Source organism: Stigmatopora nigra, chromosome 22 (genome assembly GCF_051989575.1).
Source record: "Stigmatopora nigra isolate UIUO_SnigA chromosome 22, RoL_Snig_1.1, whole genome shotgun sequence".
Classification (NCBI taxonomy): Eukaryota; Metazoa; Chordata; class Actinopteri; order Syngnathiformes; family Syngnathidae; genus Stigmatopora; species Stigmatopora nigra.
Genome location: NC_135529.1, coordinates 116,032 through 143,643, shown reverse-complemented (window position 1 = coordinate 143,643; position 27,612 = coordinate 116,032). Strand labels below are relative to the sequence as shown.

Genomic DNA, 27,612 nt, shown 5'->3' with positions numbered 1-27,612 from the left:
ACTTATTTCAAACTTGAATCATGGCATTAGGCAATGGCATTAATCAATTCTATTAAATTCAAAATAGGTCTATTGTTATCAAGTTTCTTTCCATTACTCATGAAAATTAAAATTTTTCATTCTATTGGGGGACACCCTGAATTCCTGGCTAGACAAATGCAGGGATGAAGGAGACGAACAAGCGTCATTGGCGACTATATCTAGGGACAATTTCAAGTGTTCAATTAGCCTGACATGCATGTCTTTGGGATGTGGGAGGAAACCGGAGCGCCCGGCGAAAACCCACGCAAGCCCAGGGAGAACATGCAAACTCCACACAGTGAGGATGACATGGCATTGAACCTTCAAACCACAACTGTGAGGCGGATGCGCTGACCGCTCAGCCACTGGGCCACCCTGTGTGCCACACTCAAATAAATTGTACTTATTACAGATACGAGTATATGTCCAATGTTATTAAATTTATCATAAAAGCTTTTTTAAAAAAAGTAAGTAAGTATTTCTAAATATCTGACACATACTGTGGTAAAAATACTACTCTTAATATTTCCCGAACTTGGACCTATGTTGTTGTTGCAGAGTCTGATCCTGCAGATTGCATTTAGCTGGCTGGAAAAAGAAAAAAAGGAATTGGTTGAGCAGAAGGAATCTCACATGGCTGAGCATTGTCCCCGTCCTGACTTGAGCGGGAATCAGGCCGCACTTATGGTGAGTGCGTTATAAGGCATTACCAGTTTTTCTTGTATATAGTACTCAATTTCGCATTATAAATCACCATGGAGAGTTGATATTCTAGATGATTTTTGCTAGTTATCATGCTAAATCATGGAAGTATACACTATCTGCATAATGTTTGAAAGATTGGTATTTCCTTTGTCCAGACACTATCCCACCTGATGGTGTAGTAGTGTTTCACTTGCCTGATTTCAGTGCGAGCAGGCGTGGCCTGCTTGGTTTTGGTGTGTTTGTGTGTACAAATGGTTGTCTATCTATTTCCGTGCCCTACTTGCGACCAGTCTAGGCTGTAGTCTGCCTTTTGCCTGAAGTAAGGTGGGATCGGTTCTAGAAATCTCTGCGACCCTTACGAGAATGCTCGGTAGAGATAGCGAGTCAATGAATTTCTTTTTGTGTAAATAGAAGCTCTTGCCTCTGCCTAACTGTTTCAACTCGTTCATTCGTTAAGTTTCTGAACCACTGATCCTCACAAGGCTCGCGGGACCGTTTCAATAGCCATGTAAAATTGAGTCCAAAACAGGTTCTTCATCTTAAACTTGAATTCCTTACATGAAGCTCGTCTAAATTAGCTTCAAACTGGCTCTTTAAAACTTGTTTTCTTAAACTGACTTTTTTTTTACTATTAAAAAAGGTTATACTGCTTAATTATTGAATCTCAGCCTTGAATATAAGTAAAATTATCTCTGTTTTTGTTGTGTTAAGGATATGTGCAGGAAACTCCACGCTGCTATTGACAAGCTGGATGAGGAGCGTTATGACACTGAGGCCAAAGTGAACAAAGCCAACAAGGAGGTGAGAGGATGCGGCTTGATATGGGCAAAGAGGAAAGTGATGACACCCCAATGTGTTGCATAGATTGAGGACTTGAACATCAAGGTGGTGGAGTTGCGTGGCGTCAAGAAACCGGCTCTGAAGAAGGTACGCATGTCGGCTGACTCCATGCTGAAGGCATTGCTGGGCTCCAAGCACACTGTAAACATGGAGCTCCGAGCCAACCTCAAGCAAGTCAAGAAAGAAGTCAAAGAGGAGGTGAGAGCAACACACAATAGGAGTACAGTCGCATTGCTATTGTCGTCAAGAGCCTTAACAAAAGCAAAAGCTTTCAACAAGGTCAATGCATCTGTCAATCAACAAACCCATCATCCATCCAAATATCTATTAATACAAGTAATCCTTTCAATACTCCACAACCCACCCATTTAAACATCCCTTCCATCCATCATTTATCCTCACAAGACCAAAAGATCAATATGTTCAATATCTGTAGAGTATCAATTTACGTATCCATCATATTCTATCTAACTATACTCATCATTCATCCCCCTATACACGTGTCATCAACCAAACCACCCATCTCACCTCATCTGATCCATCCAACATCCATCCAACCATCCATCCATCTTTTATTTTCATGGCATGCATGACATGAATCATCCATAAAATCATCCTGACCCCTAATGTTCAACCTCACTATAGTATCCATTTGTCAATCCATCCATCCATCCATGTATCCATGCATCCATAGGCAAAACAACCCATCTCAGTAGAGTACCCATCCTATCATCCATCCTTGATGAAATCAAGATAGTTAACATTCTCTGTATACAATATACATATATCTTCATACATTTCATTTGTCCATTGACAACCAATTTGTAAAAATACCCAACCGCCCATCTAACCACATATCCATCAACCATTACCCATCTCTCTATTCATGTCAAACTAAACATCATCCATCCATCACCAACACCCCTTCCATTAATCCTCCCACTACATAACCATCAAACTATCCATCATCCATCAAATGAATACATTTTTTTCCTTGCATCATCTGTGAATCCACAAATCCATCAATGTACATTAACTATTCGGTAATTCGTTTAGCTATTGGCCAAAACAGCCCTCTCACATATGTCCGATATCTGTACATGTGTATAAACAGTTCCAACAATAACAACATGTGAATATTTCCCCCTTTTTTTGTGTGTATTCAGCCTACAGAGGCAGTGGGTGACTGGCGTAAGAACATTGAAGACAAAGCTGACAGGAAGAAGATGTTCGAGAGTTCCTAAGCGGATTTATTTTGGTCTTCATTGTGTTTTGATGAACTTCCATTTTGTTCTGGTAGAAAGTTATCTCACATGAGAGGGCTCCTCTTTATTTTTTTTCCTTTTCTGATGAAAAGTTCTTCCCATTGTCACACTACGCAATAAAGTTTTCATAGTTGTGTGTGTTCATGTATTTTCTTAAACTATATCTGAATGAGTCTTGGTTTGATCAAGATTCATAAACTGGGATGTTTCATTTCTGAAAGATTGTATCATTTCCATCTGGTTTTGATTGTCCAACAGCAAAATTGATTCCAAGCTTACGATTCAAAGAAAAGCTACTTCGACTACTTCCAAATTAAAAGAAACGTAGCCCTAAAAATCCCCGTCAAAGCGAAATAGCTAAATTGTGTCAAATAGTTGGCTATTATTTTTATAATTTGTTTTGAGCCTATGATTGTCAAATTTCTTTTCATTAAGTATTTATATTTAAAACACTATGAGTAATATATTATACACCAAATATGTGGAAAAAGATTTTTTTTATTCTATTGGGGGACATCTTGAAGCTTGGCCCAAGCTCAAAGGTACTATGAGACGAACAAGCGTTAATCATCACACTAATCTATCTAGGGGCAATTTGGAGTGTTCAGTCAGCCTAACATGCATGTTTTTGGAATGCAGGAGGAACCCCAAGTGCACAGGGGAAACCCACACAAGCCCAGGGAGAACATGCAAACTCCACACAGTAAGGACTAACCGAGGATTGAACCTTCAATCCCAGAACTGTGAGGTCAATGTGATAACCACTTGACCACCGGGCTGTCCAGTGTTATGAAATCATAATGCAGTACTTATCTTATTTCAGATAGGTACAGATAATATTTATTTAATGTTTAAAAAAGCAGTAAATAAATCTTAATATCTCAAATAAATCAACAAAAACCTTTTATACGATGATGATAAACATGTCCTCATGTTCATGTGGCTCATGTCAGGGGAAGTTTATATCCCCCAGCATTTCCAAACTAACCAGCTTGATGTTCAGGTGGTGGCATGGGTTGAATGTCAATATTCTTAGGATAGGCATACCCACCAAATGTTATGTTAATTGCTTAAACGAGTGTTTTAAAGGGCCCACGAGGCCAAAATAGCCCTCAAAAGCAACTTTAAAGAAAAATAGTTGAAATCCTGTCAAAGTATTGGCAATGGCTCTTCTTTTTAGAACTTGTATTGTGAAGGCCACATACTATTTATCAAGGCTTTAACCCCTCAAAACTGCGGTGTTTCCCTTACAAGCTTAAAAAACAACAACAACAAAAAAGATTGATCTACTGCAGGTGGTCTAGCCTGGATCAGGACGACTAGGAAAAGAGTACGAGGAAAACTGATACACATTTACACACACACTCACTCAAATGACGACATAGTGACAGTATTTAAATTTGACACAAAGTTCACAGTTTAAAAAATCTTAAAATTTTATTCTATAATTTATTTAGTAATGACTACTGTGCATACTGTATATCCCAAAGTATGTGAAACACTGTGAAAGGTGCTATTAAAAAATAACGTACTTAATTAGTAATTCCTTACATGGCACTGCTGTGCCAGGTGTCCAAGGTTCTAAGGTTTCCAGCACACTCTAACTATAACTTACTTGTTGGCTCCCTGGAGAAGGAGGAGGACACGAATATTGGACGGTGTGAAGGGACACCTCCTGGTTATATTTGGAGTTTAGCTTCGGTCAGCACTTTTACTCTCAACTTAATACTTTTACACCGAGAAAATCTCTTTCATTCTCCAGTGATCTAGCCTTGTTTGAAGTACAACTTTATTTGTATTTCAAAACGTGATCTTCACAATCACGGAATGTCTTGGTTTTGATATGTTTTTTTTTTAGGACTTTTCTTATCAAGATGGAAACTGTCCCAGAAAAAAAACTCCACCTGGACTTTGCTTTTGAGGGATCCTTGGAAAGGGCCATAAATGGCTACCTCAGAGTAAACTTTCTTAACTTTATTTAACCTGCATGGTACCTCCAAGAAGAGGGGTCAGCTATCGATAGGGACTGGGCAGGAATAACTCAAGTAAGTAGGGTGGTTCGAGGCCATGCAGAAACTTAAACATGAAGAAAATAATTCTTAGAAGGACTATAGAACCCACTGGCAGTCTTTTCTGTCACTGGATTGTGAGAACCTTTTGTGGATTTTTTTCATAATAGACAATTAAACTGTAAATTGTCCGAATTGTCATCTGGACTTAAGCGAAATTTTTGTGTAAATCTTTGTAATACTCCTGCGACCCATGTGAGGATAAAGCACTGAACAAAATGAGATGATAGATGGCTTCAGGCAGTGATTTTCCCAAATAAATGAATTAAAGAAAAGAGAAAAACTAACTAAAAAGAAAAGAAAAACAAAGGAAAAAAAGACTCATTTTCCTTGGCACAATTGGACCTCATAAATGGACTCGCTATTAACTTGACTTATCCATGACTCCATATTTCAAAAGTTTCTGGAGCTTACAGGAGAGCATAAATATAGGAAAAGCATGAGGTTTTCACTCCCCTCCACGCTGCGTGCATACCCATCTCGAAAGTTATCTGGATGTGCCCCCTGGGGATTCAAACACATCTGGAAAGGTTAAAGTTCAAAAATGTGATTACATAAGAAAGCACATCTGGGTCAGTCAGGCCTCAGATAATTCCAGTTGAAAGGGCAGTAGGGTCTACCAGGCAATTTATCGTTTGCTGCTTCCAGAAGGAAAACACTTTTGGGTAGTATAAGATATATGGAGGTACACCCCACCCCTAAACCCTTCGAGGAGGACACGTGGATTTTAGACAGCCTTTATAAGAGGGGTGGCTAACTGCAGTCCTCGAGAGCCCCTATCCAGTCTGTTTTCCATATCTCGATCCTCTACCACACCTGAATCAAATGATTAACTCATCAGCAAGCTGTCCAGAAGCTTCATATCAATCCTGATGATTTGATTCAGGTGTGTTGGTGGAGGGAGACATGGAAAACAGACTGGATAGGCGCTCTATAGGACTGGACTTGGCTAGTAGAGGACATTTCTTCTCTGCTGTTCATAAGTGTAAGCCTTGAGTTTGAGTTCATTTTATTTATTAAAGTGACAATAAATAATAATGAACATATACATATTCATGTTAATGAACATACAAATGTAAATCTGTAAGATTATAGCCAAAGACGAATTTCCATGGCATAGCACAAATTCTGAACACTTTAATGGTTAATGCAGTTTTTTCAATTTTGGTGATTTATTACAGTTTATCACACTTGCTCAGTGAGTGGGTTATAAAAACAATTTGATTGTGGATAATAAATGAAGAATTGATGCATTTATGTTCTTTGGATATATGATGAACGGATTTCCATTATGTAGCACTAAATACATTCATTTATTTTCTGAACTGCTTTATCCTCACAAGGGTTGTTGGGGGTGCTGGAGCTTATCCCAGCCAACGATCGCAGGGCACAAGGAGACAGACAACCATTCGCACTCACACCCATACCTAGGGGCAATTTAGAATGTCCAATCAGACCACCGTGCATGTTTTTGGAATGTGGAAGGAAACCGGAGTACCCAGAGAAAACCCATTCAGGCCCAGAACATCCAAACTCCACACAGGTGAACCAACCGGGATTCGAACCCAGGACCCCAGAGCTGTGGAGCAGACATGAAATCCATTCATTCACTATGTGAACACAAAAAAAATACTCTGGACTCCATTTTATTTGCAGCTCCAGTTTTTTTATACTGCCCCAATTTGTGAAAGAAGAGTTTGTTCCTTAGATGGAATTCAAGGGGGTACATTCTTGTCAGACAGAGGAATCGGGTTCAGGTGATTAGTGCAAGTCGGGGGTGGGAGTATGTGCGTGTGCGTGTGTGTGTGTGTGTGTGTGTGTGTGTGTGTGTGTGTGTGTGTGTGTGTGTGTGTGTGTGTAGGTAGGGGGAACACTTAGGGTCTTGAATTGAGAAAGGAGGTTGAGGAGAGTTGTTTTCTCTTTGAGTCGAGGCAACTTTAGCTGTGCTCCCCCCCCCCCTCCATAAAAGCTTTCCACAAAAATAACTACTGTACTTTTGTGACTGTAAGACGCATTATAAATTCTTTATTTTTCATAAAAATCTATAATACGTCTTGTAGTGTGAAGGGCCGAATTCTTAAATAGCACAGAGCAATTATATAAGTTACCGAAGCTATTGCTTTATGAGTAATATAAACTTTGCACACAAATGATTTCATACATTTTGTCTTGATTTGTCCTTCTAAACGTTTATATTTGTTTTGTTGGAGTTTTTGTCCTTACATCATCTATCTTGTAAAACTAGTCACCCTTTTATTATGAGTGTTTGCCCTGGTGCGTCAGAGCAGACAGAGGCAGGCACGTCAGGGGTCTCTCGCTTGCTCACAAGATGTTTACGAGTCGGGACAAGACAACATGTGCCGTATTTTAAATCGCTTATTAATATTTTCTTTTTTCCCCCTTTTGATCTATTGTTTTTTTTCTGTAGGTCTAGCAGCTGGTCTTGCCCATTATTGGATACAGAATCTGAATCAGGGTTCAAAACCAGGTGGGTCTACCTGTGTAGAGTTTGCATGTTCTCCCCGGCCCTACGTGGGCTTCCTCCAGGTACTCTAGTGTCCTCACACATTCCAAAAAAAATGCATGGTTGGCTGATTTGACACCCTAAATAGCCCCTAGGTATTGTGCATGGTTGTCCGTCTCATTGTACCCTGCGATTGGCTGGCCACCGATTTACGGTGTCCCCCGCCTTTGGCCTGAAGGCCGCTGGGTTAGGCTCCAGTGACCACCCAACATTTTATATTGATAAATGAAAAAAAAACATTAAACCTTAAAAAAGGACACTGAATTTTGAGCACTTCCTTTTCATTTTTTGGGCACTTTGTATCCATTTTAGAGCACTTCCTGGTCATTTCACATGCCTTCCCTGGCATAGTCATCATGGTGTCAAGAACCACATCAGAGACATACTCCTTCCAGAGTGTGTGTGTGCATGTGAGTGTAGTTTTTCTTATTATACACACACACACACTGACACATTTGAAATCAGTTCCTGATGCCATGGCAACTTGGTGACAAGTTCAACACAAAAACAAGAAAAATTGCACCTCTGGCGTCTGCTTTCAGTTGCACTCAATGATGAAATCGTTAAGGTATTGAGGGGCACACATGGGCATTTGGGATCATCACTCTGGCCAGGAATCATCTTTCAACCCCAACAGCACACATGCTCTCACACCAGCTCGCAAAAGACCAGAAGGATGCTGAGCTCTTCTCAATAGAAACCACATGTAGGACAACAGAGGGGGGGATTGGGCGGTGGGAGGGTGGCAGCGATGACTAAAACCCGCTCCCCGTCCATGCACCCTTGTCCCTCCCACCCTCCAACATTCCCGACACGCCGTGCAGGGGAGGGAAGAGAGTGAGAGGCAACAAAAGATCCAACCGTGGTATAAGCACAACATTACCTCAGAAAAATCTCAGAAGAAGGAGCAGGGAAATCCAACATTTGGAGCCACAGAAAAAGACTAAAGTCGAAGAAGGTATATTACCCAATATTTGGAACGTCGCCGTCTACAGCAAGGAACCCCTGAAGAACTCTGAAGATGTCCAATGCACTGGTGAGGAGAAATTCCAGCAAACAAGGTCTCCAGAACCTCATAAGGTGAGTTCCAACACTCAATCTGACTTTGTATCAATGGATAATTTCTAAGTGTGATTATTTGAGACTTTTATTGTTTGTCAAATCATGATAAGAGCACCATGTTTTATGATTAGCAGTTTTGAAGGCTGAGACTAGTTTTTGGATGTAATGAGTGCTGGATATGCGCCCTAAAATGGCAACTTTTGAACAAAATTCCTGTAAAATTATTCGCTATTCTTTTTAGAACTTGTTTTGGGCCTATTGTTGTCCAATTTCTTTCCATTAAGAATTTATATTTAAATCTCGCATGTACTGTGGTCAAACAAATCAACAAAAATCTTTTATACGATGATGATAAACATGTCCTCATGTGACTAATGTCAGGGGAAGTTTATATCCCCCAGCATTTCCAAACTATTCAACTTCATGTTCAGGTGGTGGCATGGATTGAATGTCAATATTCTTAGGGTAAGCATACCTACCAAATGTTGTGTCAATTGTTCAAACGAGTGTTTTAAAGGGCCCACAAGGCCAAAACTGCATTCAAAAGCAAACAAACATGTTTTGGGCCTATTGTTGTCAAATATCTTCCATTAAGAATTCATATTTAAAACACTTTGTGTAAATGTTATACACCAAACTCATGGAAAAATACTTTTTTTGTTCTATTGGGGGACATCTTGAAGCTTGGCCCAAGCTCAAAGGAACTATGAGACGAACAAGCGTTAATCATCACACTAATCTACCTAGGGGGAATTTGGTGTTTTCAGTCAGCCTATCATACATGTTTTTGGAATGCAGGAGGAACCCCTCGTGCACAGGGGAAACCCACACAAGCCCAGGGAGAACATGCAAACTCCACACAGTAAGGACTAGCCCAGGATTGAACCCTCAATCCCAGAACTGTGAGGTCAATGTGCTAACCACTTGACCACCGGGCTGTCCAATGTTATGGAATCATAATGCAGTACTTATCTTATTTCAGATAGGTACAGATAATATTTATCTAATGTTTACAGAAATCACTAAGTAAATCTTAATATTTTGTACATACTGTGGTCAAACAAATAATCAAAAAACCTATTATTCGATGATGTTAAATATGTCCTCATGTCCTGACATTCTAAGTAAAGGAAAGAGTTCTTCATTGCAATTAAATCTATAATAATGTAAGACTAATAACCCTAACAATGCTAGGAGAACACCTGGAGGTGTCCAGTATTTCCATTGCTTGGAAAGTTCAGTACACATTTGCAAATGTACACACATTTTTGTCAATTTGGGATCCAATTTTTGTGCAAGGAAATGTTGATGTTTGTGTATATCAGAGATGGGATTACTGGGAGGCTTCTGGGTCACAAAGGTTTTAGGGTTTGGGGGATTTGGAATGTTCAGTCAGAAGCACATGTTGACATCAATTTCACGGTAGAAGTGGGGCTTGTTTTTTGTTTGTGGTGGTTTGAGGAGGCTGGGCAGGAAGTGCTGGCAGTTTCAAAGGTTATAAGGTTATTTGCTGAGGTGTTTGCCATACCATCCCTGGGGAAAAAGTTAAGAGGAACTACAAATTGTCAAAATTTTAAGTAACCAACCAACACAATTTTTTAAACAATGGAAATGTTTGAGGAAAAAAAGAAATAGAATAGATAAACTAAAAAGTAAAGGATGACTTGTGTACTGTGTAATCTATATTGATACATTCATTTTCTGTTTTGTTTATCCTCACAAGGGTTCTAGGGGTGCTCTAGCCTATCCCATTCAACTATGGGCAGTAGGTTGCAAACAATCTTTTGTGCTCATATCTAAGGATAGTTAAGAGCACATGTGTGTCAAAGTGGCAGCCCGGGGGCCAAATCTGGCCCGGGAAAGTAAATCATAAGTGCCGACTTTCTTGTTCTAGGATCAAATTAAAATGAAGAGTATAGATGTACATTACATCTCCTGATTTTCCATCAATAATAAATATATCAATAATCGTAATTTTTAAATCATTTTTCTATGTTTTTAGTTCAAAAATCATTTTGTAAAATCTAAAAATATATTAAAAAAGCTAAAATAAACATTGTTTTACATCTACAAAAAACTGAATATTCAGGTCTTTTAATCCAGTTTGTTTAATCCCGATACATTAAAAAAAATGCATCAACGCGGCTCGTGAACCAACCTGAGTCTGACACCCTTGGATTAGAGTGTACAAGCAGCAGGTTTCAGGGATGTGAGAGGAAACTGCACTACCTGGAGAAAACCCACATAAGCACGGGCAGAGCATACCAACTGTGCTGCCCTACAATATATATAGTATAATAATATATATTTTTTCTATCGAGAGCCTCTTAGTCAGTGTGACGTTGTCGTTAAAGTCGGGGTTAGCACAGCAGACTACGAGTCACAATGATGTCATCACCCAGCACGAATCATCTTGACGGCACGGTGGCGTTAGCTCACCAAATAGCCACATTGAGTCACGTCTGAACAATAAAAGTAGGAGGTGTAGCTAAGTGTCACTTTTTTGGGCATGTGGCCTCGATGTCATATTGTGATTATGCCATCACAAACTGAGAGAAAGAAGCCTAAAAGATTTGGTTTCTATGGTAACGTAGTGATGTCATGTCAAAGGAATGGTAGTACTGTAGTAAGATCTTTATCACTCTAATTTTGACATGTTTCAGACTGTTTTTCTTTGAACATACTAGAGGAGTAAAGTAGTTGAACAAAAAGCAAATGTGTGTTTTTATCTCAGCACAGTGATGATGTCATCGTTCAGGAAGCAGAACAACTGTAAACAGACTGAAACCTATGACCTGTCGGTCCTACACGCTCACACACACACACACACACACACACACACACACACACACACACACACACACACACACACACACACACAAACACACACACACACACCTAAAAGCACAAAAATACAGAACCCCACACAGACTTCTAAACTTACATGGAAGCAGCTTACAAACAGACACGCATACGAACAAAGAAATGTTGACAATTGGAACAGATGTGCAAAAGAAATGTTTTAAATTGTTTTGATGAAGGTATCAGATTGATTGACAGGGGATTGAACCCCCCACTAAGCCCAGACCTCACCCGGCCCAAACCCTCCCCCTCCCCCAACCATCATGTTAAATAAATAAAGACAACATGTGGCACATCTCCTGGTGCCTCACTTCCTATTACCCCCAAAATGTTCAACAGTCCAATATGCTTAGGTCATTTTCATAGGTATTCTCCATACGTCATTAAAATATAATTTTAGCATTTTAAACAAAATATAATTATTGTAGTGGTTCCTCATTCAATGTAAAACCACATTACCTAATGGGATGTTTATCTTAATAGGCTTAGTACACTAGTGAGATTATTGTTGTGCTAGTTGATTATTATTATTATTATTATTTTTGCTGCTAAATTGTCAAGTTGTGCGCAAATGGCTGAGTAGAAAATCTCCCTATTTCAAATTGCGCTCCTTATAACGCTAATAAAAAGTGCATTTTGAAATAGGGTTGATTTTCTATGACAAATATTGAGAAAGATATGACATAACTCATACAATGCATTTTAACTAATAGGAACTTCAGCCCATAATGTTAGAAAAGAGGATTTCCTTTTTTGTGGTTGTCAAGTTGTGACAGTTTGAAATTTATGGCACAGTCTCATCACAGCCGGAAAACCTGTATATTGCATGTAATAATTTGTCTTTCATCCTTGCTGCATCATTGTGAGGCGGATCATTTGTCTTTAATCTTTTCCGCAAGTCCTCAGACATTTCGTCATACCTGACGAGTGCAGACACGTCTGCAACAAACCAAACAGGTGTCTTTCAGAGAGAGTTCTGTCAACCTGTGGAGGTCTTTTTTAAGGGGAAGGAAGTGGGTTTTTTTTAAACCCAGCTGTACATCAACCTCCAACCTTGCCAACTCTGTTGCCTTCGTTTCCTGTTGCTCACATTGGAAGGACAAAATATGACAGGAAGTGGCGTTTGCAAACAATGGGAGATTGAAAATTAACTCATTTTAATGTATGTGTAAACCTTAAGCCAAGGGTGTCAGACTCGGGTTGGTTCGTGGGCCGCTTTAACGTTAACTTGATTTCACATGAGCCGGACCATTTTAGAAATAATGGATTAAAATAACTGAATTAAAACCCCTGAATATTCCGTTTTTTTTATAGAGCTAAAAGAATGTTTATTTTAGCTTTTTTTCAATATATTTTTAGATTTTACAAACTTCTTTGAACTAAAAACACCAAAAAAATGATTAAAAAATTACTATTATTGATTTAAAAGGGGGAAAATCAGGAAATTTAATATAAATCTATACTCTTCATTTTAATTTGATCCTAAAACAGAAAGTCAGCATTCAAGATTTACTTTCCCGGGCCACACAAAATGATGCGGCGGGCCAGATTTGGCCCCAGGGCCGCCACTTTGACACATGTGCCTTAGGCAAATGGGTAGACATTATTCACTCCAGCACCCCTGCAACTTTTCCAAGGATGAGCAGTAGATGATTAGTTTCCGTTAATTACAAACTGGCACTGTGGCTTTGTTCCTTATTATTTTTCTTTATTTTTCTTTATTAGAACCTGAAACTATTATCACTGTCACAAGCTATTTCCATTTACCAATCAGGCAACAGTGGTCTTCATCAAGATAAAGTTGGTCTTCCAGTAGTCAACTAGTCTTTATTTCCGAGCCTGTTTCCAATTGTCGCTCTGTGCTTTTGATTATGATTTGTTTTTACTGCTGGTCACAGCAAACCAGCATCCATCTGTGGCCCAGCTGGTTTGCACTGACAAAGGAAAGATCAGCACTGAATCATAAAAAAATCCAGCATGGTTTAAATGGTTGTGTATCTATGATGCATTAACTACAAACTACAAAAATACTGTGTCAGTTTGATCATCTGTATATTGACAATGGTTGGATGTTGTTGCAGGTTGACAGCTCAGAGGAGCGTGGAGGATGCCGAGGAAGTGGAAAGAGAACGTAGAAGACGAGCTCGAGAGGAGGGCTATCACAGGAACAGTGATGCGGCGCCCCCAGAGTACGCGAGCAACCAGACAGACAGCGATGACACGTACGTCTACTGTGATGCAACCTTAAAAGAATGTGTTTTGTTGTTGCTTATTTATCATTTCACTTCGCACCTTCAATATAATAATCCCCTGCAACGCTGTTGTTTGTTTATGTTATGCCAAGCTTGTAATTTAGTTTTTGTCTTCTTTTGTGTGATTTTTTTTAGACTTTGGTAAAAGGTATCTTTCTCTTTTGATTAGTAGTCTGGAGTATAGTCCTTTTCTAGTGGATTTGGTGAATTTTACATTTAGCAAATATGACATTTTTTTGCTTTATTTTCCATCGTTGATTGGTTAGTTGAAGCAAAATATCATAGGTGAATGATCTCTTATTTGGCTGAGGTAACCGATAAAGTTGACCTCGAATAAGGTTAAAATATGGGATTAACGACTCATTTCTGTTCAGTGAGAAGAAAATATTTTTTTTTATGTCCACTGGTGCGCTATTTGCCCATTTTACCTTGGAAAAGTGTCCACATGAATCCTTACAATATGATTACCCTCATGAATAATTCAATGCACACAAAAATCCAAGATAGTTATTTGTATGATTTATCATGCGACAAGGGACAACAGCTGACAAGTTTTATTATTTTGAACTCTACTTTGACAAAATCTCGATACAATTAAGAGAGAGATTTTTCGAATAATTGTAGGGCCAGAGAGAGAGCGAGAGTTACCTAATTCTTTAGTACTCCTTAGGGAGTAACGCGATTGATTCAAATTTCTTCTTCCTCCAGATTTCAAGGTGTGGTGAAACCCAACAGCTCGCCATCTCTGGAGGAGGATGAAGGCTTCAGTGACTGGACGCAGCGCAGACAGCAGAGACGACAACAGCGCCTCGAGGAGGTGGCCAAGGGAGGACGGGAGCACTGTGAAACTGAGGAACGCAACAGGGACACCCACGGAGCGCCCTCAGAAGGAACCATAACATCCTCCTGTACGTCATCATCTTCATCCAATCACGAAAGTCAGGTGACCAATCATTTTATACCACCAGCATTCTCAATTTTCTTATAATTTAAAGAAAGTTGCTTGATGTTTTGCATCTGTGTGGCGTTTATTTATTTATTTTCGGTTCTTACCATCTTGCATAGTGTTTCTTGTGAATCTTGTTATTAGTTATTGTGATTTCAATTCCTTTCTGGTTATTTTTGTTCTTGTAGATTTTTGGTTTTATTGTATTGTCAGTTCTTGTCTTTTATTGTATGTGGTTTGCGAAAAAACTGTCATGTGGTCATACCATATCAGCAATCATCAAACTACATACACCATCATTCAAAGTTTAAAAAAACTATTTGCTATCTTGTCAAATTCTTGTTGTTTTTGTTTTCTAGAAAAAAACACAACAAGAATTTGACAAGATAGCAAATAGTTTTTTTAAAACTTTGAATGATGGTGTATGTAGTTTGATGATTGCTGATATGGTATGGCCACATGACAGTTTTTTTTAGCAAACTACATACAATTTCATGCTCTCTCATCTGTTGAAACCGTGTCTCAAAAATCGAAAAAGCTCATTCTGGGATTTCCAAAATTGAAATGATAGCATCATCACTCGCTTCATGGCTTCAGATGCTTCTAAAAACAAAGTTCAAAACATTGTGTGTCAGGTATTGGACCGCAGATTTAGGAATAAAAAGCAAAACTAAACACTACACTAAAGTAGGGTTCGGTGAATGCGCATATGAAATATTGGTAGCTTCAACAAGGTTAAGAATCACTGGTCTAGACATGCTTTTACTATCTTGTGATGTAAATTCAAGTGTCAGTTATAAGAAAAAAATGACTGTATTTTGCACACAGATTGCAAATAAAAATGTGTGTGTATGAGGTACTCTTTAATTTGACAAAATACGTCATATGTCTGGAAATAATGATTGGCTGGCTGCCGTGGCTTGTATCACATTATCATACTTTGTTCCACCAAGCGCACTTTGATTCTAAACATGCAGTACTCGCTTCCAGGTGGAGAAACGAGAACCAGGCGAGGTCTCTCACACGTCAGAAGATTTCTTATTCCAAGTTTCTAAACCCGATGGAGACACTAGCCGAGAGGAAGTTTCATCATATCCCAGAACACAATCCAAGAGCCGGTTTCCCAGGTACAACATAATGCAAAAAAAACCAACACTGAACAGCAACATTATTATCGTGTTGGTGAATTGTACAATGTTTTAGGTGTAGCGAGACGTCGGGCATCGTGGAGGTGGAGCGCCGTACGGAGAAGATCCACCGAGGTCTCCAGGAGAAGGAGTGTCGTGAACTGGAGCAGCTGAAGCATCGGAACTCACAAGCCGAGCTCGAGCTAGAGGAGCTTGCTAGGAGGAGAGAACTGAGGAGAGGCCTCAAAAGTGAGGAGGAACGGCGGCGACAAGATGACGAACGGCTACGTGCCACTAAAGAGGAGGTGGGTAATGTCTCTTGTTCATAATCTGGGTCAGATGCTATGGATATTCGGCAAGGGTGTCCGACTCAGGCCGCTTTAACGTCAACTTAATTTCACGTGGGCCGGACCATTTTAGATATAATATTTAGATTTTTTTTTAATAAATGGATTAAAAGAACTGGATTAAAAACCCTGAATATTCTGTTTTTTTATAGATATAAAACAATGTTTCATTTAGCTTTTTTATGTATTTTTAGATTTTCTAATGTGATTTTTTTTAAACTAAAAACTGAAAAAAATGGATTAAAAAATTACAATGATTGATTTAAAAGAGGAAAAATCAGTAAATTTAATATACATCTATACTCTTCATTTTAATTTGATCCTAAAACAGAAAGCCAGCATTCAAAATGTACTTTCCCGGGCCACAAAAACTGATGTGGCGGGCCAGATTTGGCCCCCGGGCCGCCACTTTTACACGTGATATACAGTTTAATTTGAATTGGCTTGATGATTTCTTTTGGACAGGAGGAACGTCGTCGTATGAAAGAGGATATTGAGAGGAGGAGGATGGATGCTGCTGTGCGGATGAAGAGCTGGAGTGGCGACAGCGGCGACACAGATAAGGCCTTCAGCCCCATCAAGACGCCTACGCACAAGGTAAATGGTTGCCCATCGAGCACCCCCCTACCCGTGGTTTACATTTGGAAGAGTCACCTGATCAATTGGTGCCATGGAGACAAAATTAAACCCCCATAATAATGAATAAATAATAGTAAAAATTAGAGATAAATTGTATTGTCAATTATAATTATAGTTATACATCTTGTGTTGCTTCTGTGATGTTTATCCATAGTAACTTTAGCTCCAATTTGGGATGCTTGTCAGTAGAAATCGAGATTTATGCAATTCATTATTCAATATAATAACCATGGAGGTGGCATTGACCAATTAGATGTGGTGTTGCTTCACAGCCGAGTGCTGCAGACGCCCCCGCGCGTAAGTCAAATGACGCATGTTGTTTCACTGTTGACACACGTGTTTTAATTCGTTTTTTTCTTTTTTGCATTATATTTTTGGGATACAAGTATTCATTCTGCACGTTCATCTTTGACTTTTAAATGTGCACAAATATATGTATCTTTAGGTCATGCAATGGTGATGTCATGTTTAAAGTTTGCATGACACAGCATGTTGTTGTGAGAGTAGAAGTAAATGTAATCATCAATGTACACATGATCAATTGTACCACATGTGACAATGCTGCAGAGGCTTTCAATTTGGAAATGAATAAGAAAAAAATAAGTTTGCGCTATAATTGAAACTCCTCAAAGTACATCTCATTATCCCCAAAAAAGCCTCTACAGTCTGTCCATCCCTTTAGTTACAGCCAATCACAGCACATTTTGCGCAATTATACCAGTAGACATCTTTTGGTTGCCTTGTGGGCACCAAAACATTATACTGAATTTATTTTCATCCATTTCAAATGGTTAGAAACTAATTTGATAAACACAACAACACATTTAAACAATATTCTATAAACATGAAAAATTGGATTTACACATCTTTGCACATGATTCTTTAAAACCATTTCAAGCATTGTTTTTTTTTAATTAAAAAAAATCTTGCAACACATAAAAATATCTGTCATTTCAAGCATAATTTCAGATTGAATTTTTTAAAACATTATAACTATTTTTAAATGTTTTAACATTTTTTGGACATTGACGGCAAGTCACCACTTCCTTTTTATTCTATCTGTATGTGTGTGACTTCCAGATTACAGAGAGAACAGAGTCCCTCAACCGCTCCCTAAAGAAAAGGTAAATGTTATATATTTGAAAGATTGACATTACATTTACAATAGCTATACATATATTGCGAGTTATCTGCAGTGTTAAACCTAAATATTTTAGTATGAAATGTTCCAGGTTTCCAAAGTGGAAACGCTATCTCAAGAATTGTTGTTGTTTTCATGTTGCCACAGTGTTGAGATATTAATTATTTGTAAATGTCTGTGATTGGTCAGTAACAGTTTTAAAAAGACAACAGCGATTGTCCCTGTCCGCATCGATGACAAGATGGAGCAGTACGCTCATGCTGTCGAGGTACGGCCACAACACACATACATAGTAGTACAACTTCCCTTTTTGTTCTTCATTGAATTGTATAACTCATTCAATATTCATTTGTTTGCAAAATATATTTCCTTCATTTAATTTTTATTGTTACAATTCCTAAATTGTCTGCTAAACTCGCGAATATTAATTGTTACATTTTTATTTGTGGTGCACTTTGTCAGTCAGTCTGTCTATTTCTCTATGTGTATCTAACTGCTTTCTGCATTAAAGTCAAGCCTCAATGTAGTATTTCGATAGTGACAATATTTCACTTTGTTTCCAGACCTCTCAGGAACCTCGAGGATTGAAACCCTCAGTGGTTGACTTTCCCAACTCACTGGAGGCTGTTACTTCCAAGAAGAACTTGTTTGAGGCTGGTGATATGCAGACTAGCAGCCCACCCAAAACATCTTCCTGTCGGGTAAGAAACCTTTTGGTGTCCACTTTGTATCAGCAAATATTTCATTTTATTTCTAGTTTTCCTCTATTTCAAACTCTGACTGTGATGCTTTGATGCAATTAAGTAAATGTGAATAATAATTAGCATTATCTTTGGCTTGTCCAACAAGTTGGTGTCCTCAACAAAGCTGTCAAGTCATTAATCGATTCATTTTGGCAGCCTAGTTGGAGAAAATAACGGCCCCTGAAATCGAAACTATGACGTGGCCCGCAACAAAAATATCAGTTTGACACCCCTGACCTAGATTAAGTACTGCTCACTTTGACTGTATCCTTAATTTACCTCATTAAGATACTTGTACTCAATTTTTGTTGGGCAATTAATCGTCAATTTAGGGTATATCTGTGCTGGGTTTAAAAAATCAAATAACTCTTACATTTTTGACTTATCCAATGAATCAGGACACTGACGGTTTAAAAGTCGGCGTTGCCAACCTCATCAACCAGTTGGTGAAGGGCCAACCGAATATTAGCCGACCTACACAAAGCCAAGTGACCGTAAGTTTACAAAGTACTCCAAGATGAATGACTGCCATATTAATGTTTTTAATCTTAGCGTTAAGGGATATCTTTTTTGTCAGGATGTGAAGTATGGAGATGTGATGCAGAAGAAAAACATGTGGGAGATTATTGGAGATTCAACAGGGAAGTCTGCCGCAGACATCAAGGTAATACAGACTAATGCTTAGTAGTTAGATGTGATATTATTGTGCGAAATGTTGATGAGTATATCGTGTTTTCAGGGCTCAGCAGCAGTGAGTAAAAAGTTCAAATTTGTGGTGACGGGGCATGGCAAGTATGAGAAGATCTCCGTGAATCAGGAAAATGAAGCTGATGAAAAATGTGGTAAGGGAATTAAAAATCCACTTTATGTCATCTGAAATTGAAATTCAAGGCATTTTTCCCATCATGAATGACCAGGAAATTTTAGTTGTGGGACATTTATTCCTTAGAGGATAGCCACAATTTAAAATATGTCTGTTCTCATTGATTTACAGTTGTCTTTTAGGCACAATATTGTCAGTCATTTTCAATGATTCTATAATTATATTCTTAGTGCATAACCAGCAAAAGGTGAAAAGCTTTGCCTTGTTCATTTATTTTGAAAATTATTTCCGATCTGAAGCTGGAAATTCAGACTAAAATCATATACAGGAAAAAAAAGTAAGGCAAGCACAAGAACACACAGAAATTGAATCGAATATTTGTACAAGTCCGTCTATTCTTTTTCCAACTTTCATAACAACTTTCAAGTTATGTGACATTCTGTTTTTCTCCTTTTATATCTTATATTTAAAGTAGACTTTTTTTAGAACACAAAACAGTCAACAAATAGTGTAAATGCCGTTATTTGTGTTCTCTAATCTCTTATCTAAAAATTCTAAATGAAATCTTGATGCTTCAGGAGATACATGGATGGACTTCAAAAACCACTATAAAAACCCTAACCCTAACCCTAACCCTAACCCCTTTGCAAACAGATGGGAGGCTTCTTAAAGAGTTGAAACATATAATCTTTTAATAATAAGAATAACAAGGTTATCACTTGAAGCCCAAACAAACAGAACCAGTGATGACTAGTGGAGCCCAGTCCATTACGAAGCAGTGACACATACATTTCCTTCATTTTCTGAACTGCTTATCCTCACAAGGGTCACAGTGGGTGCTATAGCCTACCCCAGCTAAGTATGGGCACCAGGCGGGTGACACCCTGAATTGGTGGCCAGCCAATCACAGAGCACAAGGGGACGGACAACCATTCATGCTCAGACTCATACCTACGGGGAATTTAGAGTGTTCAATCACTGAAACTAACTGGGATCGAACCTTCGAGCCTAGAACTGTGAGGCCGACGCACTAATCACTCGTACACCGGGTTGCCCACATTTTCTTTAGATTCTTTTCTGAACTGTCTAAGTTCCTCACTGGCTTTTTAAGAAGAGTTGAAGCCTCTAGCTGTTCTGTTAAAGTCTTTTGGTTCATCTTCTTTGGCCTTGCGTGCAATCAAACCCATCTCAAAAACAGTGGAGAACTTGGTAAGTGGCCTGGATGCCGCCTCCTTCAGCTTTTTGGCATCAAATCTGGGGCTGAAGAGCAAGATGGGCAGCCGATGTGCAAAGGAAGGGATTTCCTTGGTCTCATCCCTGGCCTTGTCTTTGTCTTTATTTTCATTTGGTATCTCCTGCTCTTCCTTCTTCTTCAACTCAATTTGGTGCATGATGTTCTCCTTGCTGGAGAACATTTGAAAGAGGACAGCATCCCACATCTTTAAGGCTTTAGGTGGGGTGGAGCCATCGGCGTTGACCTCCTGGCTCTGATCCTGGCTTGCACCTTGTGTCTGTGGAAATGAAGGGTCCTCCTGCTCCACAACCATGTGCTTCTTCAGCCTGGACCAGCCACTCAATTTGGATTTTAAGGCCTTTGGCTTCTGGGTAGTTTGAGCCGAATCGTCCTTCTTCTCAGCTGTGGGTACAGTTTCACCTTTTTTGTCATTTTCTGGATTTTGTATAGAATCTACTTTTATCTTCTCTACCTCAATGCTTTTCACTTGTTGTTCAACACTTGCCTGATCTTGACCCTTAGTGGGCAGGACTTTCTCTTTGCCAAGAAGCTTTCTTACTACCTTCATAGGGTCTTTGGCAGAAGTGGGGGGAGCTTGTTTTGTCACAGGAGGTTTTGGTAAGTCTGTCTTTTGAATTTTGTTTGAATTTGCAGGCCTGCTGTTTGGTGTTTCTTGGATCTGATGTTGTTTCTCTGGGATGTTGGGAGAAACTGTTGTTGCTTCTAGTGGTGGTGTCACTGCTGTGGTTTGAGGCATCTGAGAAACAATAATCATAGGAATTGATGGTGTGACAGAAATCTCCTGTACTTGGGGTGTCTTTTTGACTACTGTCAGCTCTTGGGTAGGTGTTTTACGCAGGGGTGTTTCAGCCGGTTCAATAGCTGTGGCCTGATCTCTGGAAATTCCAAAGGTCGGTGTGTGTGTCCTGATTCCTCCAAAAGCAGCATACTCTCCAGGCATTAGTCCACGGTAGGTAGACTTAGATTTGGGCCCCACTAGTGTTGGGGTCTTTGATCTCTGGAAGGCCTCAGCAGATCCACTATAGGTGGACGCCCCAGGATATGTAGGTGTTCTTGGTCTTTTAAAAGCTGGAGATGAGCTGAGTAGTCGGGTTGCCTCATACGTTGGCGTTTTAGGCCTCTGATATCCAACAGATGTCACAGCAGGTGTTAGCTCAGCAGTTGGGATTTTTCTGGTCAAATCAGGTTCTGATTTGGACTTTGTAATTATGGTTGGGAAGCTCACAGGAGCGTCCTCAATCAGAACTGAGCCAAGTACGTTAATTTCTGGAGTTTTTGCTCTTATTTTGGGGGTTTTTGACCTCTCTGGTTCCACCATCACTGGTGATACTGCAAACAAGAGAGGGTTAGGTTTGGAGATCTCAAAAAGAGGTGTGGCGGCGCGCTTTGCTGGGGTCCTCGGGCGCCCTGTGAGACATCGTGGTGATTGTATTTCCTGTGTTGGTGTTTTGCTTCTCATTTCCAATGTTGGTGTGTGTCTGCTGAGTTCAATGGTTGGCACTACAGCAGGGTTTATCTCTACTTTGGCAGTTTCTCTTAAATACGTTGTTAATGTTTGTGCCTGTTGTTCCAACGTGATTGAAGTATTCGGGGTGGGAACGCTACCAGTTTCAAATGCCAAGTTTGCTTCTAGATTACTTTCAGTGGTGACGGTAGTCCCGATGGCAGTTAGAGCGACTGTGTCATACACGGGTGGCGTCCTGGATGTTTCGTAGTAAGAGGTACTCGCCGTATATGAGCGTATTTGGGGGACCTCAAACATGGACTTGGGAGATTTTAAGTTTTCAGTGGCTTTGAATGTTGGACGAGGACTTTTGGGCTTGTCGATCTGAGTCAGCACAGTGAGAGGCCGAATCAAAGCATGACTTTGCTTTGCTGGATACAAGGTCGGATGGGGACTTACTGGCTTTGGCATGGTTGGTGGGGCTACAGTCAGTCTGGGAGTTTCTGGAAAAGGAATCAAATCAGGGGGTTTTAATACAGGAGGAGGACCTGCTAGCTGAGATGAAAAGGGGGAAGGTTGCTGAGGGGGCATCGGGTGAAGAGGCAATGGTTGGACAGGTGTCCTCAGAACGGCTTCTGCTTCGCACATTTGGAAAGAATTTGGATAAAGTGATGCCACACCACTGCTAGGTTGTGGGTATGAAGGGAAGGTGAATGGCTGAGGTGAAAACCTGCCTGCTCGAGAGTAAGCTGCCCGCTGCGGATATGGGGATGCAACATGCTGATATAGTGGCCGTGCAGCAAATCGGGATGACGACTGGCCACTGTAGAATCCGTATGGCACCTCGGGAGTTTTGGGTGGTGTTGAGTGATCACTGCGTTCGAGGTCGGGGCTGGCTTCATTCACAGGGGAAAGACTGGAGCGGAAAACACTGGCAGACTGTGACACCTGTGGGGACGTCTTCTTTTTGGCATTTCGTTTCAGGAGCTTCTGTAGACGTGCATTGTCTTTCCCTGGTTTGGGGAAGAGAGGGGGCGGGTACTGGAGGGAAAAGAATCCGCTTGGGATAGCGGTTCCCAACGTGACTGCCATTTGTCCCACTGCCCCCTAAAGACCAAATCACAACAAAAAGTAAAATATAAATGAAACCTGATCATGTAATACTGCATTCATTGATTCACACAGGTGGCTAATTCTGGGATTTTTAGGGGCTATCAAATATGCGTCCTTGTTGCAAAGCAAATATTTCATTCACACCAAGTTGCTAGGTGGATGGCAGGGTCACAGTGGTGCTTGGATCAGTTCAGAATCTTTACCAATCCGAGAAAGAGTCCTGGTGCATTTTCAACATAATTTTTGGATTTGTTGCCATTACAGTATTAAAATCATAGGTCATGGGCAACTTTAAAAAATAGTTTACCATTCAAATAAATACATTTAAAAAGCACATCAAATGTTTACAGAACATTTTTACATCTTTTTTTCATGTATGTAAACTGTTTCTCCTATTTAAAATATTTTATTGCTAAACTGTAAATTTAAAATCAGATCAGATCAATTTTATAAGCAACATAACGGTTGATAGTGATTTTTTCTAAAATAAACAAAAAGGAATGTATTTTTGTCTTTTTCAGATGGCTGTCAAAGTGATTACTGAGTCCACTGCACCCCAAAGTCACAAAGTGATGTTCCACATTCTGCATATACACCACTTGATGTCTTCCTTTGTTCACATTATTTGAGCTGGACAATCAACTGTTCGTGTGTTTACTTTTCCTCATTTTTGTTCATTTTGTTGTGCTTCCGTGACTTTTTAATTCCCTTTTTTTAAGACAATTATAAGCTTTTTAACAGTACAATCCATATTTTTTGTCAGTGATTATATTTTACAAAATGTTACTTTTTTAATATTAAACTTGTCATTTGAAAAACAAAGTAAGCACTCTGATTCCTTCTCCATCATGGGTTCCTGATTCCTGGTCCTGAAACACTGTGGAATTTCAAGGGAATCGTACATGAATGCACTTATCCAGTATAGAGCTGTATCCATGGTGAATCCTGGTTTACACCCTCCCGGTTCCTGAAAGGCTTTGCAGAAGCTAACATTTGTCCATTTAGGCACACATTCATACACAAATGTAAAGCTATCCCATTGCACTAGGAATAATCTTCAAGTCTAAGCTGCAGTTCGGTTTGGAAACAGGTGAGAGAAATATTTTTTTAGTTAGCCAGTAGACATTCTGTGTGCTCTTCAGGTGTGCTTATCATGTCTCTGGGCTGATAAGATGAGCTAAGTAGATGACGTTTATTTGAATTTGGTTCAAGTTTCAAATTCAATGTGAAGTACTGCTCTATCTCGTGCATAAAAAAAAAATGGTAAACTGACTTTATCCCAGTGCATATTTAACATGTTTTCATACATCTTTTGGTCAGATTGTTTAGTATTTTCAATTATTATGAATGTCCGCAATTTAATTTTTATTTCCAATCCCTTCAATGTCAGTAAACAACCATGGAAGGCAGTTCTGTGTCTTTAGTCTTTTCACATTGAATATAGTTACAGTATAGTGTGTGTATTTATACTCTTTAACATGCAGAGTGCAAAAATAGATGTCAGGCATGACAGCAGTGACATCACAAACCCACTGACAGCCGATTTGCTATTACCAAACCCAGCCAATTGTAGAAAAAAGACTAAGAATAATTGAGAATAATAAAAAATCTGAATGATCATAAAGAATCAGCTGTCACTACATGTTACAATGTAGGCCAGCAGACCCTCGAGCCCTCTCCAAGTGCACACACTTTGCACAACTGTCTTAGTTCAAATATGAGAGCCCCCCTGCCCCTGACCCCCTCCTTTTAAGGTGCTAAATGGTTGGAGTCCAAAGTCGGGACAGTAAATATAGCTGTGTCAGAAAATCCATGCTGGTCTACAATGAGCAATTTCAACCTAAAAAGACCCAAACCCCCCTGAAGGTAATTTCTTACCGGCTTGAGGCAGGTAGCTGGATTGCAGCAAGCAGGGCTTCCCCTTCAAGCAAAATAAGTCCAATCAGGAACTCATATAGCAAACACACAAGCACTTTTCAAGATCTGCAGCCCGCCCTCTCAGCAGTAAGGTGCCCAATGGGTTTAGCCCCTCCCCAGACACTCAATCTTCCCTGCCGCTGGATCAGAAAAATAGGTAAGTTTACCTGGTTCAGTGCTGCTAAGGGGGGCAGCCGTCTATCCGGCGGCTGCCTGCTTGTTGTAACCTGGACTGTCAAAGCTGCAGTTTTGCGCCGCGCCCCACTCGACCCCCTTGCCTCAGAACGCAAGGACCGCACGCCATGACAGTCCCAAAATAAACGGAGTGACAGCAGAGGCCGAGTAAGACGCCAACCTGAAAATGCACGCTCCAAATCTTAGGTTTCATCTCCTCCGGTCAGGGCTTTAGAATTGAGGGAACATGGCCTCCCAAGGGGACCGGGCTACATACTTGAAGAAAACAAAACTGTCTGAGAAACGATGCAAATGATGGCAATCTTAAAATATATCGTTATGTTACGTTGCAGTAAATGTTACTCACATGACACGTTATGTCATATTAAACAGAGCTGTGTAACATGATGCAATTTTCCTTTCTCATCTAACCCATTTTTCAAAAGAGATTTTTTTTATAGCGAAACAACTGACTTTTGGTTCTAAACAACCCTGATAGTATTAAATAGAGCTGTGTAACATGATGTCACATTTATGATTGCATGTTCCTTAATGTTATGCTATATTTTCGTGTGTTATATTATGGTACATTAAATCATCGGCTTACAAATTGATTTCAACTGTCTTATGATGCTGATTTTTTTCTTGATACCGTGTTTCCTAATGTTTGGTTCTGTAGGGCATGATATTGTTTAATTACATGTTGAGTTGTCCTGCTTTATATTGGGATACATTGCGTTATGTGGGCTACTCTCGTAAAAGACCTAACTGTCGATGTGATGGGAGGCCCGAGTATAGCGGGGATGCCGCTGAGGCAACTGAGCCACACTGTGAGTGCCACTCGCCTGTTGGGGACTTATAACAGCAAATTTTTCAAATGGCTTGTTGAGAAACAATGCATGTTGGACTGTATACCAGCCCTAGCACGAGGTGTCTGGACCTCCCTTTGTGACCAATACACCTCCTATGTGAGTTAGTGTGGGCTCAAAATAGGTACATAATCCTTTTTTTCCCTTGGTTTGTGTCAAACACCAACAATGGAAAGCAAAAAAATGTTCAACTTGTTTCTTTCCTTCTCCTTTTTCATGAAATTGCTCGAACCTTTCTGGTGCCTATCCCAGCTGACTCTGGGCAGAAGGCAGGGGACACCCTGAATTGGTAGCCACCCGCCCGGCCGCCCCGACTGTATTAGTAAGTTTTTTTGTGGTTCAACCATTTCAAATCCGATTATTCATTCATTTATTTTTAACACAACTTATCTTTTCGAGATAGACCAGGAGCTGACTTTGTGTCAGAGGCTGACTAGCCGCCAGTCAGTCATACTCATCGGGAACACAGGCTCTCACAATCACACCACCAAACTAAAGGTGAAATTTATCTAATTCTAATCTACCAGTCATTATTGCATTTAAATAGAAACTTGACTATCTCAAGTGACATGTTCACCAAAAAAGTCATTTGAATGAGAATGAGAAGTGAGGAGGACATCTTTTCCACTTTATCACTCGTGGGGGGTGCTGGAGCCTATCCCTGCTGGCTTTGGGACACTCTGTATTGGTGACAGTCATACACACTCAGACCCATACCTAGGAGCAAAATAATAATATTGTCAGTAACCCAGTTTACCAGCTTTTAGTAAAAATATTTAATACAATAGTTTTAAGAAAAGGCAACTTGATGAATGAGTGGTTAGGGGCATTGCGCTCACAGTTCTGGGATCAATGATTCGATCCCAGGCCAGGATTTTCCCATCTGGAGTTTGCATGCTCTCCCTGAGCTACGCACTTCATATTGTGTTACTGCAGCACCCCCAAGTGCATGAGAGGGTTCAGGTTAGTCAGAACAGGTATTTCAGGCTTCTAAGAACTGTAATATTATTACTTTTTCGTGAAGATTAATGCTTTACACTGGTTGTTAAAAATGAGGCATTTCCAAAGTGTTAAAAGGAGGATGCTAGGTTGGCTTCAGAACATCAAGATGCAAACTTTGAGAAGATAACTTCAGATGAGGAACAGCAAAAACATTGGAACAACAACTTTTTAGAGTGCCTGTTGATCATCAAATGTTCTCCTCCTTCTTTTACTTGTTCCTCTTCTTGGTCTTAAACGTTCTAAAATGTGCTTGTCTCATGCCCTGCTCCCAGAATAGCCCAAAGACTTGGGAGAGCAATGGTTCCTTTCCAAACTTGAGCCAACGTCTCCTCCTACTTGCCGGAGTGCTGGCATCTCCTTATTGAGGACCAGGAGGAGGAAGGAGGTGTGGTGTGGGTGGCGCCCCCAATACGCCAACCCAGCCCCACCGGTACTGAAACCCCGCCTCTTTCCTGACTTCTGGACCAATGAG

General features: G+C 39.9%; 3 protein-coding genes across 4 annotated transcripts; 2 read left to right on the top strand and 1 right to left on the bottom strand.

Moving 5' to 3' along the window:
- The first annotated feature begins 564 nt into the window (after positions 1 to 564).
- LOC144180885 (troponin I, fast skeletal muscle-like) lies at positions 565 to 2,931 on the top strand. The gene is made up of 4 exons (XM_077709038.1): positions 565 to 708; positions 1,438 to 1,527; positions 1,591 to 1,764; positions 2,733 to 2,931. Exons 1-4 carry the CDS (start codon positions 565 to 567, stop codon positions 2,808 to 2,810), a joined length of 486 nt encoding a protein of 161 aa, XP_077565164.1. The 3' UTR covers positions 2,811 to 2,931.
- A 2,868-nt stretch (positions 2,932 to 5,799) lies between these two features.
- LOC144215993 (uncharacterized) lies at positions 5,800 to 23,890 on the top strand. 2 transcript variants are annotated; one of them, XM_077745269.1, is made up of 15 exons: positions 5,800 to 5,885; positions 7,329 to 7,388; positions 7,737 to 7,834; positions 13,430 to 13,570; positions 14,309 to 14,543; positions 15,537 to 15,673; positions 15,750 to 15,978; positions 16,486 to 16,617; positions 17,740 to 17,783; positions 17,990 to 18,068; positions 18,364 to 18,501; positions 18,942 to 19,037; positions 19,121 to 19,207; positions 19,283 to 19,385; positions 23,700 to 23,890. In XM_077745269.1, coding segments are annotated over exons 3-15 (1,446 nt in total). In that variant the 5' UTR covers positions 5,800 to 5,885; positions 7,329 to 7,388; positions 7,737 to 7,832; the 3' UTR covers positions 23,723 to 23,890. The 2 variants fall into 2 exon arrangements, with proteins under 2 accessions (XP_077601395.1, XP_077601394.1); XM_077745268.1 differs by lacking the exons at positions 5,800 to 5,885; positions 7,329 to 7,388; positions 7,737 to 7,834 and adding an exon at positions 8,024 to 8,504.
- On the bottom strand, positions 20,046 to 25,550 carry LOC144215992 (uncharacterized). The gene is made up of 3 exons (XM_077745267.1): positions 25,263 to 25,550; positions 25,057 to 25,099; positions 20,046 to 23,172 (listed from the first exon to the last, which is right to left on the bottom strand). Exon 3 carries the CDS (start codon positions 23,155 to 23,157, stop codon positions 20,473 to 20,475), a length of 2,685 nt encoding a protein of 894 aa, XP_077601393.1. The 5' UTR covers positions 23,158 to 23,172; positions 25,057 to 25,099; positions 25,263 to 25,550; the 3' UTR covers positions 20,046 to 20,472.
- Between the last annotated feature and the right edge of the window lie 2,062 nt (positions 25,551 to 27,612).